At 45.2% G+C, this 18,019-nt stretch overlaps 1 protein-coding gene across 7 annotated transcripts in view; it reads right to left on the bottom strand.

Annotated features, from left to right (window-relative positions):
* Positions 1-1,589: 1,589 nt before the first annotated feature.
* plekhg2 (pleckstrin homology domain containing, family G (with RhoGef domain) member 2) overlaps positions 1,590-18,019 on the bottom strand; it is a 76,778-nt gene continuing 60,348 nt past the window's right edge. For 4 of the 7 annotated variants that reach the window (XM_026315306.1, XM_026315332.1, XM_026315349.1 and 1 more), the window contains 14 exons: positions 14,436-14,618; positions 14,193-14,285; positions 13,869-13,955; positions 12,863-12,896; positions 12,669-12,767; positions 11,891-11,992; positions 11,300-11,338; positions 10,651-10,658; positions 10,049-10,195; positions 9,786-9,914; positions 7,675-9,613; positions 7,051-7,549; positions 5,790-6,668; positions 1,590-5,420 (listed from right to left, as the gene is read on the bottom strand). In XM_026315306.1, the coding sequence (XP_026171091.1) occupies positions 2,876-5,420; positions 5,790-6,668; positions 7,051-7,549; positions 7,675-9,613; positions 9,786-9,914; positions 10,049-10,195; positions 10,651-10,658; positions 11,300-11,338; positions 11,891-11,992; positions 12,669-12,767; positions 12,863-12,896; positions 13,869-13,955; positions 14,193-14,285; positions 14,436-14,618 (6,783 nt within the window). In that variant the 3' untranslated portion in view covers positions 1,590-2,875. The remainder of the gene's footprint in view (positions 5,421-5,789; positions 6,669-7,050; positions 7,550-7,674; positions 9,614-9,785; positions 9,915-10,048; positions 10,196-10,650; positions 10,659-11,299; positions 11,339-11,890; positions 11,993-12,668; positions 12,768-12,862; positions 12,897-13,868; positions 13,956-14,192; positions 14,286-14,435; positions 14,619-18,019) is intronic. The other 3 variants (XM_026315359.1, XM_026315315.1, XM_026315323.1) reach the window with 3 other exon arrangements.

Raw genomic sequence — 18,019 nt, 5'->3', positions numbered from 1 at the left:
GGAGTTCACACTGATGCAGGTCTTCAAAGCCTGATACCAGAAACCATGGAAGTCACAGCATACTCAGACAGGTCTTCATAAGACCATCATAAACCCTGCTCTGCGACTGTCAGGTTTGTTGTTGTCTTCTCTGTGCTAGATGAAGGCAGCTATGCAAAACAAAGAAGCACCTCCTCTTCTGAAGCCTGTATGAATCACAGTGTGAGATGTGCATGTTGGCATCTGCAGTTATTGCTGTTGGGGTGTGGAGACGATCACGGATGAAGCAAATGACCCATGTAGGGAGGCATTCATATAGTTAATCCAAAGTGAATGACAAATATTATTCTTCATCTACTATGTCAGCTGCAGCATTGACCCATCCATACTCAAATGTCTACAGTGTTATAATTGACTTATCAGTAAATATAAAGCTTGAGTCAATTTGTTCATTTTGCACCATGTGCATTAGCTTTCTGTGCATCTCACTGAGGGTTAGTGGATGAAGATTCAGTTAATATTTCCCTATCAGTCGTCCTGGTCCCTTTGCAGAAAACAGACCCAAAGCATGATGTTTCCACCCCCATGCCTCACAGTAGGTATGGTGTTCTTTGGATGCAACTCAGCATTCTTCTTCCTCCAAACACGACGAGTAGAGTTTTTACCAAAAAGTTCTATTTTGGTTTCATCTGACCATATTCTCCCAATCCTCTTCTGGATCATCCAAATGCTCTCTAGCAAACTTCAGACGGGCCTGGACATGTACTGGCTTAAGCGGGGGGACACGTCTGGCACTGCAGGATTTGAGTCCCTGGCGGCGTAGCCTGTTACTGATGGTAGCCTTTGTTACTTTGGTCCCAGCTCTCTGCAGGTCATTCACTAGGTCCCCCTGTGTGGTTCTGGGATTTTTGCTCACCGTTCTTGTGATCATTTTGACCCCACGGGGTGAGATCTTGCGTGGAGCCCCAGATCGAGGGAGATTATCAATGGTCTTGTGTGTCTTCCAATTTGTAATAATTGCTCCCACAGTTGATTTCTTCACACCAAGCTGCTTACCTATGGCAGATTCAGTCTTCCCAGCCTGGCACAGGTCTACAATTTTGTTTCTGGTGTCCTTTGACAGCTCTCTGGTTTTGGCCATAGTGGAGTTTGGAGTGTGACTCTTTGAGGTTGTGGACAGGTGTCTTTTATACTGATAATGAGTTCAAACAGGTGCCATTAATACAGGTAACGAGTGGAGGACAGAGGAGCCTCTTACAGAAGAAGTTACAGGTCTGTGAGAGCCAGAAATCTTGCTTGTTTGTAGGTGACCAAATACTTATTTTCCACCATAATTTGCAAATAAATTCTTTAAAAATCAGACTGTGATTTTCTGTATTTTTCTTCTCATTTTGTCTCTCATAGTTGAGGTATACCTATGATGAAAATTACAGGCCTCTCTCATCTTTTTAAGTGGGAGAACTTGCACAATTGGTGGATGACTAAATACTTTTTTGCCCCACTGTATGTCCCCAGTGCACGAGGACATTCAATCTGGGTACAGGTGCTGTGTAAACTGACCTGCTTCTAGTAAAGAATCTGGAAAAATAATAAAAACCCAAACACTGACATCAAAATGTTAACAGAATTTATCAAAGAGACAATACATCACCTGTGTGTCTCAAAAAGTACATTTTATCCCTTCCATGCATCAAAAACCTGACTCTCTTCTGATGTTTTATGATTAATCCTCGACACTCATGGAACATTCTCCACCTTGCTGATTTACTAATGAGGTTTCTGAGGGACACTAACAACAGGAGAGAGTGTAAAGTCTGTGAACCCGCTGAAAACATCCATGTGGGAACTAACACAGGCATCAGCTTGGTTTGAAGGTAAAGGGGAACTTAGGAGACATGTCATTTCAAATACACACACAAACACACACTCGATGCTGAGGACACTGTGCAAAATACCAACATTACTTTAGAGATATTAAGTGCCAAAGGGAACGAGTCCAACTTCATAAATAAGCAATAAAATAAAAAGAATAAAAAAGGTTAAAACGATGCATTAATAACCACAGTTATCTCAGAAAGCCACACACTGATGTTTGTTTGACACAATATAAAAAATAAAAACAAATAAACAATAGTAATACAATACATAACTGTGATTGCATATAAAACAGGGTGGACACTAGACCTTCAACATTTTTGTATGTTGTACGATTGCCCAGAATGGAAAAAAAAATCTCAATAAATGCTTAACCAATTTCTACAAAAATGTCTGAAGTTAATTGTTCCTCCAAGAAGTCATCACATCCACAGAAAGAGTCCAGAGCTGTTCAGAAAGTGAACCATTCAATTAGTAGACTTCTGACTGGTTAAACTGACCAGTAGTCCAATCCAGATCACATATCCACAAATTCATGACAAATTACAGGAATTCATGATTCAGGGTTTGTTGATGCGATTCATTCCCACCCACAGCAGCTGCACTGTATTTTTTACATGTATATCATTGGGATCTTTAAGCCATTAGCCTCTTCAGAGCGATGAGCTCAGGTGGAAAAATAGGAGTCGTGCAGGTAGAATCTTGAAAGATATTGTGTTTTCACTGCATTTCACAATCCATCACATGGTGTCACTGGATCGATAAAACTCACTGTGTCCCTAAGATGTGAAATTGGCCACAAGTCCAAGAATCCAAAGCCCTGAGGAGGTTTGTTAGCTCAGGCAGAGGTGAGAATTGCTGAAGTTCAGCTAAAGAAGAGTTCTGAAGGTCTGGATGACTTTCTGAAGGCCAGCACCATATTGTTAGGTTTCTGTCTCATTCACAAGGTCACACTTGTTTTAATGGCTTTTTAAATTCTAGCACCTTCTCTTTTGGCCCACAAAAGAGTTTGCTCTTTATTTTATAGCCTGTTACAGTTCTGAGGAAGAGGGGAAGGAAGGCGTGATAGTCCATTGATGCTTACTCTCCTCACCACCTGCCCATGTCCTCCAGCTTCAGTTCCACCCTGCAGAGTTTGGGTCAGGCTGACTTGGGCAGTGCTGAATGAGGTTATTCGGCCACTTCCAGCAATCTGGAGGTTCACTGTGGTGGCATAACTGGTCTTTTGGTTCCCAGGTTTCGCAAGAGAGGAATGAGCAAAAGGTAGAGGTGATGAGCTGGAAGGCAAAGGGGAGTGGATTGAGGGTGCAGGAGGTGTGTTGGTGGCAACTTGTACCTGATGTTGTGGTTTGACTTGGGACTGGCGGTGCTGGTGCTGGTAGGAGGCAGGTGGAGGGGCGGCCATTCCTGAGGAGTGGACGAGAGAGGAGGTGGACAAGTTTGGTTCATGGGAAGGTCTGGCAACATAGGCACAGATGAGCTGACTACGACAGTTTCCATCTTCTAGCTCTGGGTCTCCCCATTCTATCTGGCTGTCTGATGGAACAGGAGAGGAGAGGAAGGTGTGGGGCATCGAGGAGAGAAGGGAATGCGATGAGGCAGTTACACTTGAAGTAGCACTTGCATCAAGGATATCAGGTCCATTATATTTGTTTGAAAGCTCTGACCAGGGTATGGTGGTGAAATGCTGCCCATCAACGGTGGCCTTCCCTGGGGTAAGCCTGCTAGGTGAAAGGGGGGTTTGAAGCCCAGCTCGTGAGCTGAGGCAGGATGGTGTGTTACCATATAAGGACCATCCACTCCCTGGACTGGTTGGACAAGATTCGTGCTGGTCAAAGGACCCACGACCACTCCCACTGAAACCAAGGGGCTTTCGGCTGCTCTCTGCACAGGAGTGCCGCAGTCCACTAATGTTGCTTCGGGCTGGGCTAGGGGATCTATCTGCCAAGTTGGAAGAAAAAGATCTATGTAGGGTTTGGGAAGTTGTTTGGGATGCAGAAGGGGAGGAGGCACTGGAACTGCATAGCGGGACTGGAGAAGAGGGGAAAGTAGGGAAAGAGGCCTCCTCGTATGTTGGTGAACATAAGGAGGAAGAGAAGGAAGGAGCAGGAGAGGAGGCAGCAAATCTAGGGTTGCTAGGTTGAGGTGCTGCAACATTATTTGTCCAAACATTCACTGACACGCCAATGGGAGGTGGGGAAAGGATATGAGGACTCACACATAAGGGCGACTGCACAAATGCTGAATTTGCTGAAGAGGCCCTGGGAAGCTCCAAAGTGAGGCCTAGAGGATTAGATGACCTTGCATCTCCTACCCATGTGTTGCGGGGATGGGGAGGTTTATTCGCCATGGGTGAGGAGTAATTATGTTGAGGAGGTGGGGAGCAGAGGCGAATAAATGAAGCAGGAGTTGGAGAGGGAGATGGGGACTGGACTCGTGAACTGGGCTCGGAAGCAGAAAATGGTCGAGCTACACGGTTATGTGACCCTGACCACAGAGGATCATGGGTCTGTAGCATTACTGTGGCATTAGAGCAGTTAGTTAGTGATCCCTTCTGTACAGTTACTGACCAACCCCCATTACTCACAGCACCATTAGCACTACAGCTGCTGGTATTACTCACACTGTTGAGCGCTGTGGTTAAACCAGCTAAGTTGATGTTGTTATTATTGTTCATATTCTGAGATGGGTTGATTTTGGAGTGAAGGAATGAGGGACGGGGGGAAGAGGTAGAGGAGTGGGGAGACTGATTAAGGGCCTTTGATAGGGAAGGAGACTGTTGGGTAAGAGGGGGAGGAGGAGACTGAATGAGGGATGGAGAAGGGCAAGAAGGCTGGAGAGAGGAAGGTGGGCACCTCGCATGTTGCTGGGCAGAAGCAGCAGTACTGGGACCTTGCTGACTGGGAGCGAGTTTAGGAGAAGGGGAGCACTGTCTTAGATGGGAAGAGGGTAAAAAAGGAGTGGAGGAAGGGCTCTGATTTACTGTGTTTATGGGGATGGCATGTAGGACAGTTTTTTTTGCCATACTCTGACTGATGGACTGGCTGATACAAGAGGCTGCTAAAGATCTGTTAAATGCAGAGGAAGAAACCTGGGGTGAGGAGAGGACAGGTGATGACAGTGTAGGGGAGGAAGGAGGACCTGCTCTTGCAGGTGGTCCTTTTGTAGAGGACGAAGCAGGGGATAAACAGGACAGAGCCAAGGACGTATTGTTTGGGGAGCTGAGGGCTTCAGCAGGCACAGGGATAGGAGAAGATGCTGGAACAATCATGAATGGTGAGGAGAAGGGATGTGCTTGAACAGAGGAGGAGGATGCTGAGAGGGGAGAAGAGGTGGTTGGAGCTCTAGCAGGAGATGGAGAGCGAGTTCTGAGGCTGGATCTGAAAGCTGAGAGGGCTGGGGTGAGTTCTGTGTCCTGGTCAGGGGTTGTAAAGGACGGGCTAGGTCGCTCCACTAGGCTGGAAGTCTCCAAGGATGGTCTGGTAGATTGGTGGCTGCCTGGAGAAAGGCTGAAGATGGGCAGGGTTATAGGGGATCCTGAACCCTGCTGGTCTGGCTTCCTGGAACTGATAGAAAAGCACAGATTGAACAAAGGACTGGTGAAATTGTTTATTGTGATGCTAATAATCTTTTGAGCTTTAAGTCCAATTCTCTCCCAATGCAGCTCTGATCATAAAAGGTGTCATCTAGAATGAAAAACATAATAAAGGACAATAATGCAGCTTCTTAGGAGTATTCCAACCAACCTATGTGCCTTATAGACATGTGTAGTGTAGCATTGGTGTTTAAATTATGTGGCCTACACTTTGCTGTGATAATTATCATCTATATATCATCTGTCTATCTGTCTATCTATCTAGTCCTGCTGGTCATGGTGGCTATGAACAGTGATGTATTGTTCAAATGTATTGTGGGTGAATATGCCCCAAACATACCTTTCAAAGTAAGTTGTGTTACTGAATCTCCAGATGTGAGACAGACCCTGTTCACCAGTTGGTACGTCTTGTGGCTTCTGGGTGGTGAATGTTGGTAGACAGTCTCTGGACTGCACTGGTGGAAGGCAAGGCATGGTGGAATTTGATTCTGAGTCTTGACCGAAAGACCATGGACTTGGTGCTATCCCCTCTCTTGCTTTGTGATCCTCTGAGGTTTGACTAGAAACCTGTGAGGGGTCAAAGTGTGACTGCACAACCATGTCTCCTGAGGAAGGGCCCTCTTCTGAAAAGATCACTGTTGAACCTTGTAGAATCACGCTGGTTTGTGATGGATCAAATTTTGTCTCATTTAAGTTCATCTGTTCAGTTGGGAGTCCATCTTTCTTCAGTCCTCCAGAGGCCTTCAGGGTACTTGCACCTCCTTCCTCCAGGTCAGCTGTTTTTTTTGGGGGCTGCTCTCCAGTCATTCCTGGGTGAGGCGCCAGGGAGCTGGTGTACTGTGTTGGAGCCTGGCTCTCTTTAACTGCTGTTATCAGTACCAGCTCACCTGGTGCTGCCTCTCCATCCATTGTTTGAGTGCCAATCAAGTTTTCAGGCCCTGCATGAACACTCTGCACAGCTTTGATTAATGTATCCCTGTTGTCACTACGTCCTGTGGAGACTTCCTGTTCTGGTATATCTTGTTTATCTTGTATATTTTGTACAGCAGGTATATCCTGCTCACATTTGCCCTGTTCATCTCCATCTTTGGCAGGTTTCCCCTGTGGTGTGGTCTCAGCAGAGAGATCTGGCTCTGACTGAGATGGCTGGGTAATGCTGTTTACAGATGTTGCTTCTTCTCCCCCCGAGTAACCATGGTATTCAGCACTCTGCTCTGACCTGCAGACGACCAGAACGTGAATCAAACAGTGTCTTCTGAATATAAATAAAACACTGATAAACACTAAGACATGAATTACTGGTTCCACAAATGAATAATGAGAAACCCGCCAAATCCTGCCTTGTTTAAATTTTCCTACTAAGTTATTTCACCTCTTTTATTTTGTGCTCTATAAAGACATGGAAAATATTGTTTTATTACAAAGATATAAAGTTTTTAGTAGAGTAGTTGCCTAGAAACAAGTTTATTACTCAATTACAAAGTGTGTATGAAGTGGGTGACATATTTCCACTACTACCAGTCATTTCTACCCCTTCATTTACTTTGCACCAACTCACTATTGTCATTTATCACACACGTCTGTAAATATTATCCACTCACCACTCTCTCTTCTCGGCCTGGTCAATATCTCCGTTTTCACTCTGAGCTCTGTCTCTCCCTGTGGAAGAGTCAGAGCAGACGTCGCTGAACTCAGTGACCCTACAGTCAGCGGTAATGGTTGACATGAAGGAGCTGTTAGTGGCAGAGCAGCAAAAACTGGAGCTCTGATCTTCAGCTTGTGTACTGAGGTGATGCCAGGATGCTGTAGAAACCAAAGACCTGCCAGTGGAGGTGAACCTAGCCCCAGCCTGTATGGGTGGATGATTTCTTAGTGAAGTGGATGGATTTTCCATAGGTGTGGTGGGGGTCTGGGAGTTGTCAGTTGCTCTAAATCCTACACTGGAGTCTCTTTCTTTGGTCAAGGCAGAGATGAAATCCCTGGGCCGAGAGAGGGTGAATCCATTGGTCTGGTGGTGACAGGTTGAAGTTAGCTGCTCTTTGACAAACACATGCCCGAACAGCAAAGGCTCACAGGGGCACATCACTATCTCCTGGAAATCTAGAAGAGAACAACAAACACCTCAATGAAAATACGAAAGTGAAATTATCCTTTGATGCAGGCTACCAAATCCAAAATTGAAAGTTGTAATGTCTTAGAAATAGTTTTAGAAGAGGCCAACACACCATTTGTTAGGCACTCTGCTCTCTTTATCAGCCTCTCTTCCTGGATTCTTTGGTCCTCCTGGCCCATTGTTTGGGTTTTCCACTGGCATGTCTGAGTTTTAGTTTGGATCTCTGATTGCTGCCTAAATTCGATTGTGGTTTGGCACTGAACTTTGTTCTCTGAGTGATTTTGGGTTCTGTATTTGGTTTCTGTGTGGGTATCTGATTGATTTATTTCCATTTGGGTTGAGTTGGGTTGTGTTTGCTGCCAGGCCATAGTTGTGGTCTGAATTTGAGTCTGACATTGAACCCGTGTCTGGCTTTTAGTTTCGCTCAGAGTTGAGTTTCCAGACAGTCTACCTGAGCCCCATGTCTGGTTTCGAACAGCGCTGGCTCGTTTCTGATGAAGTGGGACCTTCATGGTGCTGGCTTTTGTGCTGTACATCCGGGCCAGTGTTTGAACCTTGTTCAGAATACGCTCTGAGTTTTCCACCAGCACAGGGTCCACCATGGGGCTGGCTTCAAATAATCCAATACCAGCTACATCTGACCCCATGGCCTCAAACAAGGCCCGGTTAGCAGTGACAATCTTGGAGTGGCGGGACCATGGGCCCACTTTTATCTGATTGGGGAGGCCTTCAGGATCTCTGCTGGTCTTGGCAAGATGATTGGTCCTATTCCAAGTGGACTGAGTTTTGGTCTCAATTTTTTGACAATGCTCTGAAGGTTGCAGAGATGCAGAGGGTTCTTTGTGGCTTTCATTTGGTTCTACTGGGCCTGTTTGGTTAAACTCATGTCCATTCACAACTGCTTGGTTTCCTGCACTGGTTTCGGTTGTTTCATCTCTGCACTTGAAAGTGAAAGATGATCTTTGCAGTGAGTTTCCACTTTGCTCCCCAGCAGCCACAACACCCGTCTTCCCCTCCTGTATTTTCCCCAATGGTCCTTTGCGGGCCTTTCCATTCTGGTCCCGTATCTCAGTTTCATCCTCAACAGAACTGTTCTGGCCTGACGGTGTATTCAGACTCTCTTGGTCTGGGGTCTCTTGCACCACAGTAGAGGCTGGTGATTTGACTGGGCCGTCTGCATTAAAATCCAGAGAGGTGATTGGTTTATCGACCTGCTCATCATTCGCTGCATCAGCTGAGGATGCAGTTGAGGAACAGGTGGGACCAGGATGGGAAAAGGCCTCTGTCTCTGTATCAACTGCTTCAGGTGTTTCATACTTGGATTGTCCACTCTCTGTCTCCCCCTTCTGTTCTCCCACATCAAAGCGTGACACAGACTCCTTCACCAAGCCAGATGGGATTTGTGAGAAACTGTTTCTCCTCCTTGACACAGCTTCTTCTAGCTGTTCATCTCCCTCCTCTGCTTCAGCCTCTTCAGCCTCGGCTGCTGCCTCGTAGTAACTCCTGATCTTTTCGATGATCTTCTTGTCACGTTTGGTAAGGTGGGAGCCTCTTGTGGGTGGATGGCGTTTCTTGAGGGCGTGATGCAGGAGATCTGGATTTGAGGAGAAAGTGGTGGCTTCAGTGTTTGCTTTTTCCCTGGTTAAGTGACAGCTGCTGTTCTTTGTGTCTTCCTCTGCTGAGATAGAAGATTGAGGATCTGATGCTGGGACAGGGGTGCTACTCTCTCCAACTCCTTCAGATCCTGTTTTTTTCTCTTCTTTCTCTTTTTCTAGTTCTTCTCCTTGTGTCTCACCTTCCAGTTCCACCTGATGTGTTGTATCTGGACTTTCTTGGACTTTATCTGTAGTCTCATTTTTCTGTACATCTTCCTCACCAGAGCCACCAGTCTGACTTTGGAGGGTGGGGTGGTCCTCCATCTCTACTCCTTCCTGCTCCTGTTGCATTGTGGGTCTTTGTTCTGGGTTGGACGGGCATGTGACTGGGGGTAGTGGGCAGGTGAAGTTGGTCTGGTGAGATGCAAGCTGACACTCTTTGGGCTGATCCTGCTCCTGGAAGAAAAATAAAACAACACTGTAAAGAGTAGCATACAAACATTTGCAGAGTCCATTCCTATTGCTTTTCTCTGACCGGTCTGGCTGATAAACATTTTGTTCAGCAGATGGCATCAGAGTGGATTAACGCTTTATGTTACATATAGAGTATATGTGAGGTTATTCTCACCGCTGTGTCAGTGTGGATGGAGGTGAATCCCTCCCTGGCTCTGCTCTGGTTGATGAACTCCAGGATCTCTTCAGTGATGGACAGAGTTGGAGGAGGGCTGAGGGTGGTTAATTCCTCTTCTTCTTCATCCTCATTTGAAAAGGACAAAAAAGGGCATTATTGGTATTATACAAGCATATGTTCTTTATATCTTTTCTATATAGTACAGGTCGATTACATCAAATAACTTCCCTTTACACACAAAGTCACGTCATGTGACATACCTCTTCATCCTGGTTGGGTCGTGGCGGTGATATCAGCGACGCGGCCCGCTCAGGCTCCACCTCGATGACGGAGGATGCGAGTGTGCTGCTGCTGCCTGCTGAGCCCAGACTTTCTGCCTGACACAGCTCGCCTTCACTTCCCGCCTGCTGCAAAACAACACAAGTTCACACATGAAAGGAGATTGGATCAGCAGCACTGAGCTCTACAAATTATACCCTGTAAGTTTCTTTTATTCAGTGATCCTTTCTGTGGTACGTGTCCCCCCAGCAGCCTGGCTACATCGCATTAAACAGCAGTACGTTTGGAAGTGTAACTGGTATTAGTCCAGTCAGACAACTCACCATGTGATTACACAGAATATACAGACTGACAATAAAAAGCTTGATATGTTAGTTTTTATGCGCTATTTTCAGTTATTAAATACTTTGTGCTTGGTATTTAATTACAGAAAACTTAAAGAGGATCAGTATTCAGTCAGAAATTCAGAAAATCATATTTCAGCTATTGACATTGGCAAGATCCTCAATATTTGGTGTTGAAAGTTAAATTTGCCCAGAAACAGATACGGGTTTGCCAGGACTCTGCTGAAATATTGTTTTACCTTCAGAGCTGCAGGATTCCCCGGGTGGTGGGAACGAGTCGGTGGTGAAAGGAGAAAGGTGGGAACACAGAGACAGATATGTTATCAAGATGCTATTTTTGTTTGACAGGCACTTAAACTTTTGGCAGCCACAGCACAATCAAATGAAACCCTCTGAAAGTGCGTGTGGTGTCTTTCTGCAGGTTGGTTTTGCTGTGTTGCGTGTGCAGGGCTGTCTGCCAGCTGTGTACAGCTGGGCCAAAACAAACACTGTGCTCAAACTGCCAGAAACATGTTACATGACTCAAGAAGTGCAGAGCTGAAACTGAAAATGTTAATGTTCTGCAACAGTGCAGTAAATTCAATTCAATACCCATGTCCTCTTCCAGAACAGCACACAGCACAACACAGTCTTTTGACACTTTCACTGCAGAAACAAAGATCTTTGACTCTTATGGTATATTTTACTCAACATCTTTGTATAGTTATCAACCATCATCAATCACACTTCTGCAACTTTACAATCAGCATGTGTGTGAAAAGGGAAAATTCAACTATTCTCTGCAATTGTTGTTAGAAAGAATGAGAGAGCAGCTGCAGTCGGCACTGGTGTCAGTTTGTGAGCATGTCCTTTCGGTTCTGTATGAAGATGAGTCTGAAATGTTCTCACCATTGGGATGAAATGCAGCCTCAATGTCTTTGGCCGGAGCTGGAAGGGAAGCAAACACACTGTAGAGTCTGCAGGCTCAGGATTATAGCGTGTTCTTGGTATTACAGACACGTTTCACAAAAAAGAAAACCCTCTCATTCTGTACCCCGGGTGGTCCCTGGATGAGTATCTGTTGTGTTCACATTCCTGCAATGTCAAAGGTCATCTAGAGTCACTGAGGTTTGGGTTGGTGCTTTTTCTCAGATAACACCTTCCTAATTCCTGAACTTTGTGTCATCACCCAAACAAAGCTGATGTTCTTTCTGTCTGTCTACCTGACTGTCTCCTGGAGTCTGTCTGTCTGCCTGACTAGCTCCTGGTGTTTGTCTGTCTACCTGACTGTCTCCTGGTGTCTGTCTAGCAGGATTACTATTGCAACAACACATCATCAGTAGGGTAAAACTAAACTGTCTCATGACAGTCTAATCCCAGCTCGCGTTCCCTATTAGTGGGTGAACAATCCATCCTGACTGTCTCCTGGTGTCTGTCTGTCTACCTGACTATCTCCTGGGGTCTGTCGTTCTACCTGACTGTCTCCTGGTGTCTGTCTACCTGACTGTCTCCTGGTGCGTCTGTATGGCAGGTTTCCTTCCAGCAGCAGCGGCAGACTCTTCCTCGACTTCTCAGGTGTGTATGTCAGCAGCTCTGGAGGTTCTGGGGGGACAAAAAAGCAAACTGTTTTATAATTCGCTCCAGTCAAGCTCTGTCAAATCCTCTTTTCAAAATCTGAAAATCTGTTGTATTTTATTATCTGTTGAAGCCCAAACAAGGATTTTCATGCTCATTGTTTCGAGGCTGAAACACCGTAAAGACCCACATTAGAGGGTTTAGGTTTTAGCCCATTATCCAGAAATACCAAACCAATGTCCCTGTCTGTGTCTCAAAATGGACTTCCCTACTACTCTGTGGTTCTCAGCTCCAGGTCCACTGGTTCTTACAAAAGACATAAACACACCCTATGAAATCAGGATGAGACAGTGCCGTAGTTGGAATGAATCCACATTTGGTCTGTGGTGAGTGTTAGTGGCAGCAGAACTGTGTATGTGGGACCGAGTCAGAATAAACTACAGTGTGTTCATGCTGATGGAGGAACGTGTCACCCAGTACAGCTGTGTGGAAACTGATGGGTTTTATAGTTTTTGGACACAAATGCAGTTCTGTGGCTTAGAAACATGTGTTAAACTAAGGGTTACTAAGGGTTTAGGTCTGTACATGGACTTTTTAAATCTATAACATAAGGTACCACCTGGATATCTTGTGCATATGTATTTGTATTATAGACCACAGACTTGGTGTTGTGTTCTGCGGCATGAGGAAAACAGTGACTAACCCTGACCTGACTGGCGCCTGCCTCTGTGATAGCTGTGGATATTGTCCAATCGTGGTGAGGCAGCAGGCTTCTTCAGGTTGTCCTGTTCAAACTGTGGCGCTGGAACACAGGAAGTGATGTCATCCATCAGCACAGGCTAAAAACAGCTGCTGACTGTGGATTTCTTTATGAATAAATGATGTGTGTGGACTCACATTGACAGAAGTTGTCTCCCAGGACCTGTCTCGCCTGGAAAGAAGGATAGTGGGCTTAGTGAACTATCCAGACAAAAAAGATTCAGTTTGATAAGAGACAAACGTATCCTAATAAATTAAGGAGCCAGACACATTTTATGATGTGGACTTTTGCTAAAAATAATAATGATAAGCTGTACTTTAAATGAACTCCCAGACATTGAGGCTCTGTTTCAAGGTTTCTTGGGAATTTTATTTCATGTCTTTGTTATCTCAAAATCATATTTAAAAACCCTGAACCCACTACATCTGCATCATTGTACTTTAATAGACTGGTAGCCTGTCCTTATGCAGGCTGGGAAAGGAGCCCACTGAAAGACAGGAAAGCTGAGAGGGTCCACGCCCCCAAAAGAGACCTGGTAGAGTTTGGGGAGGGGGCGGTGTGGCAACAGTCACATCAGCAGGATGTGCCCTCAAGGATTTTCATGAACCACGTGTGTGTCCTGGTTTCATATTTTCACCAGCAGGTGGCAGCACAGACCTCACAACAAGCCCTGAGGTCCATGAGGTCCATATTATTGATATAGTTATTAGATAAATGTAGAGCAGGAAGAAGTACAAGGTTTGGCTCTGACGTGTAGTGAAGTCCAAGGATGAAGTAGCACTACATGGAAATACTCAAGTAGAAACACTTCAGAACAGTACTTGAGTACTGACTCACTTTCCATTAGTGACTAATACTACTCCATTATTACTATTAATGTTACCATTACTAGCGTTACTATTACTCGTAGTTGCTGCTTCTCTCTCTGCTTGTATTTCTACCATAAATACCATAATAATACTACAGCATGTCCTAATAAACCAGGAGTCCCTTTTATTGCTACTACTAGTATTTAGCCTGATACTACAGTGTTTACATCTGATGGATAATCTTGATACTGATGTTAAACATTGTGATAATGACAGTAATAGTACAGTAATAGTACTAATAACTACATGTACATGTACTCTTCTTCTCATTTACCTTCTGTGGAAGTGAAGCAGGATGGTTTTCTATGATCAGTCTCTTGAGGAAGTGAACCCACAGCCTCTTCTCCTCCTGGTTCTTTGTCTGCAGGGAAAATGCAGTTATTAAACATGGAGAACTGCAGGTACATGAGATTCAAACTTTTAGCAGTACCTTCTTAATTACTACCTTTCCATGTAGAAATATTTGTGCTTTGTGCTGAACCTAAAGCACTGTGTGTAAGAGGTTTCTGTGACAGCTCTGTTTCCCATGAGCTCAGGCAGGTGAGCTGGACCTGATGCTGGACGTGGGATGGTTCTGATCTGATTGGAAGCCACTGACCTGAACGACGTGCTGCTGTTTGGAAATCGTCTGGTCCACCACCATGAAGCACAGCGGATCCTTCAGCTTCTCCACCAGCAGCAGATTACAGCACTGCAGACAAACACGAGGACGGGACAACAAAGGAGGGTAGAGCACATGTTTCAGGAGGATGAAGAAATGTAAGGAAATGTAAGAGGTTCACAAGCTCTTTAAAGCACAGTGTGCAAGACAATGGCCATAATAATACACAGATGAGCTTACAAATATATGTGTGCTGTAGATGAACTGTTCCAGCCTCTTCTTGGCGATCAGCAGCATCTTATCGAACAGGAAGAATGCTCTCTCCTTCTTCACTCTTTGGACCTTGAAGGAACCCTCCAGGACCAGCTCTCCAAACCCGGTGAGGTCTGGCCCGCTCCAGTTCACCAACAGGGCCTCGATTTCCTGTAGCGGGGCGGCAGAAGGTCACAGGTCAGATGATTATTTCTAGAACCCCAGCTGATTAAAATGATTCACTGTCAGGATGGAGGACACATTCTCCTTGTAAAAGTTTGGTTGTGGGAGGTAGAACAATGTTTTTCATAGTATCAGTGTTTATGGATTACATATGTTTCATATTTCATCCTTTGTCCTGCATGTTTGTAGTCCTATGTACTATGGTACCTGGGAAAGCTAGTACCTGAGGAAGGTTTATGACAGAAACAAACACTTGTGTTTCTTCATTGGCCTGAACCATCTGTACGTGGAGCTCACGTGAAGAAGCTTCAGACCACGATGACTAAGGATCTTTTTGTTTTTTTAGGGTTGTGAGATTGTTAATGTTATTAAACCAGAGGATTCTAGTCATTGAGGATCTGACCTCTTTGACTTTTAAAAAATCTATTAAAACAGCCTCCACTCTGTGTAAGACGACTTTCAACCTCACACAACCAACTGCCACAGACACACAGGAGGCTCAGCAGGTATCTGCACAAACCTCTGAGGAGAAACAAGAAGTACAGCTGTCAAAGCAACGCAGCAGAAGACTCCGCATCACCTGAGGCTGAAACCATTCAGCTGCTGCACTGCTCCTTTTACAGTGGGTACGGAAAGTAGACCCCTTTAAATTTTTCACTCTTTGTGTGAGTAGAAGCACCCTTTTGAGCTAGTACAGCCATGAGTCTTCTTGGGAATGATGCAACAAGTTTTTCACACCTGGATTTGGGGATTCTCTGCCATTCTTCCTTGCAGATCCTCTCCAGTTCTGTCAGGTTGGATGGTGAATGTTGGTGGACAGCCATTTTCAGGTCTCTCCAGAGATGCTCAATTGGGTTTAGGTCAGGGCTCTGGCTGGGCCAGTCAAGAACAGTCAGAGTTGTTCTGAAGCCACTCCTTTGTTATTTTAGCTGTGTGCTTAGGGTCATTGTCCTGTTGGAGGTGAACCTTCGGCCCAGTCTGAGGTCCTGAGCACTCTGGAAGAGGTTTTCTTCCAGGATATCTCTGTACTTGGCTGCATTCATCTTTCCTTCAATTGCAACCAGTCATCCTGTCCCTGCAGCTGAAAAACACCCCCACAACATGATGCTCCCACCACCATGTTTCACTGTAGGGATTGTATTGGGCAGGTGATGAGCAGTGCCTGGTTTTCTCCACACACACCGCTTACAATTAACGCCAAAAAGTTCAATCTTGGTCTCATCAGACCAGAGAATCTTATTTCTCATAGTCTGGGAGTCCTTCATGTGTTTTTTGGCAAACTCTATGCAGGCTTTCATGTGTCTTGCACTGAGGAGAGGCTTCCATCGGGCCACTCTGCCATAAAGCCCCGACTGGTGGAGGGCTGCAGTGATAGTTGACTTTGTGGAACTTTCTCCCATCTCCCTACTGCATCTCTGGAGCTCAGCCACAGTGATCTTTGGGTTCTTCTTTACCTCTGTCACCAAGGCTCTTCTCCCACGATTGCTCAGTTTGGCTGGACGGCCTCTGACATGCACTGTGAGCTGTAAGGTCTTATATAGAGAGGTGTGTGCCTTTCCTAATCAAGTCCAATCAGTTTAATTAAACACAGCTGGACTCCAATGAAGGAGCAGAACCATCTCAAGGAGGATCAGAAGAAATGGACAGCATGTGAGTTAAATATGAGTGTCACTGCAAAGGGTCTGAATACTTATGACCATGTGATATTTCAGTTTTTCTTTTTTAATAAATTTGCAAAAATGTCTACATTTCTGTTTTTTTCTGTCAAGATGGGGTGCTGAGTGTACATTAATGAGAAATAAAAAGATTTTTTTTGATTTTGGCAAATGGCTGCAATGACACAAAGAGTGAAACATTTAAAGGGGTCTGAATACTTTCCGTACCCACTGTATACACACCTGCAACTGCCCCGCTACCTGCTCTTATCTCCAGACAACAGGGAGTGGGACCCACATGCAGACAAGAGGCTGGAGGTGCAAGCTTACAGGTAATCAGGTGGGTACAGGGACAGAAACAGGTCCAGGTACCAGGTAAGAAGCGTCCACAGCATGAGAGACCTCACAGAACAGGAGCTGCCGTTACTGGCAGGTTGAGTTAGTGGGACATAGTGAGTGAGAAAGACAAAGGTAACGAAAACAAAGGAGAGATAAAAAATAACATCAGCACCTAAAGTGTCAAAGTCCTGTGTCTGCGTGGACCCCCCAACCTGCACCCTGTGCAGACTTGTGGGTCTGAATCACCTGATTTTTCCCGTGGTGAACAATAAAACATAACTAATTGTAATCAGCTGCCCCCATACATGAACCTTCTACTGTGGCCGCGAACAAACAGACTGAACACGGGTTCAGCCCATGGTGCTGTGATGTGGACTGAATTTACCTGACACAAACTGAAGTGACTCAGAGGAACAGAGGCGGTAATTAAAAACCACTAATCAAAGAACGAAACAGTCAACAGTGTCGGGTCAGTAGCGGCTGCTGGACTCGTCCATATGATGGAACCAGGAAACTGTTCCTGTGGGTTTACTGACATGAACATGTGTCGGGGGGCGAGGAAAGCAGCATCTGTAGAGTGTGACGCCTGAAGGTCGAACAGCTGATCTCTGGCTCCGTACAGGCCTGAGGGGGATGGCCTGTTCGCTGCTGCCCAAGTGACAACATCTGACCTTTTACAAGGTTTCAGGAAGCAGAAAGACTGAGCACTGCACAGGTACTGGTTTATCCAAGGACAGCTACAACCTGCTGAGGATTTTCTTAATGTCTTAGGACCTTAGCTCTTCAGTTACTTTGGTGCAAACAGCACCTGCATTAGAAACACAGAATCAGTGACATAATCAGGATGAAGCTCTTTGTTTTACCTGCTCAGGGAGGGAGGACACATTCAGACCTTTGTGGAAGGTGGCTCTCACCTGCATTCACCCCCCATGCTTAATAAGACACTCACAAACCATTTAACCCGGAAGGTGTCCTCAATAATATCATAATTATTTCCATGATACATAAACCTACCTTTATTTGACACACCAGTTAAAGGCCATAGGATAAGATGTGTTTTTGATTTTAGACTTCTATACACAAACGTAGGCGTTCTCAGAGGGCTCACACAAACTGGCAGACCACCCCTCATATTAAATCTAAACCTGAGAAAAGACTTTCTCTTTGGAAAGTTTAGATGTTAGGTGTTAGGGTTGGTTATGGGGTTAGGGAGTTAGGGATTATTGGTTAGGGATTAGGGAGTTAGGAATTAGTAGTAGGGATTATGGAGTTTGGGATTAGGGAATTAGGGATTAGGGAGTTAGGGATTATGGGGTTTGGGACTAAGGGGTTAGGGATTAGAGACTCAGGGTTAATAACAATTTCCCTTCACCATGATCATGGGTCATGGTTGTT

This window comes from Mastacembelus armatus, chromosome 13 (assembly GCF_900324485.2).
Source record: "Mastacembelus armatus chromosome 13, fMasArm1.2, whole genome shotgun sequence".
Classification (NCBI taxonomy): Eukaryota; Metazoa; Chordata; class Actinopteri; order Synbranchiformes; family Mastacembelidae; genus Mastacembelus; species Mastacembelus armatus.
This window is presented reverse-complemented; position numbering and strand designations above follow the sequence as displayed.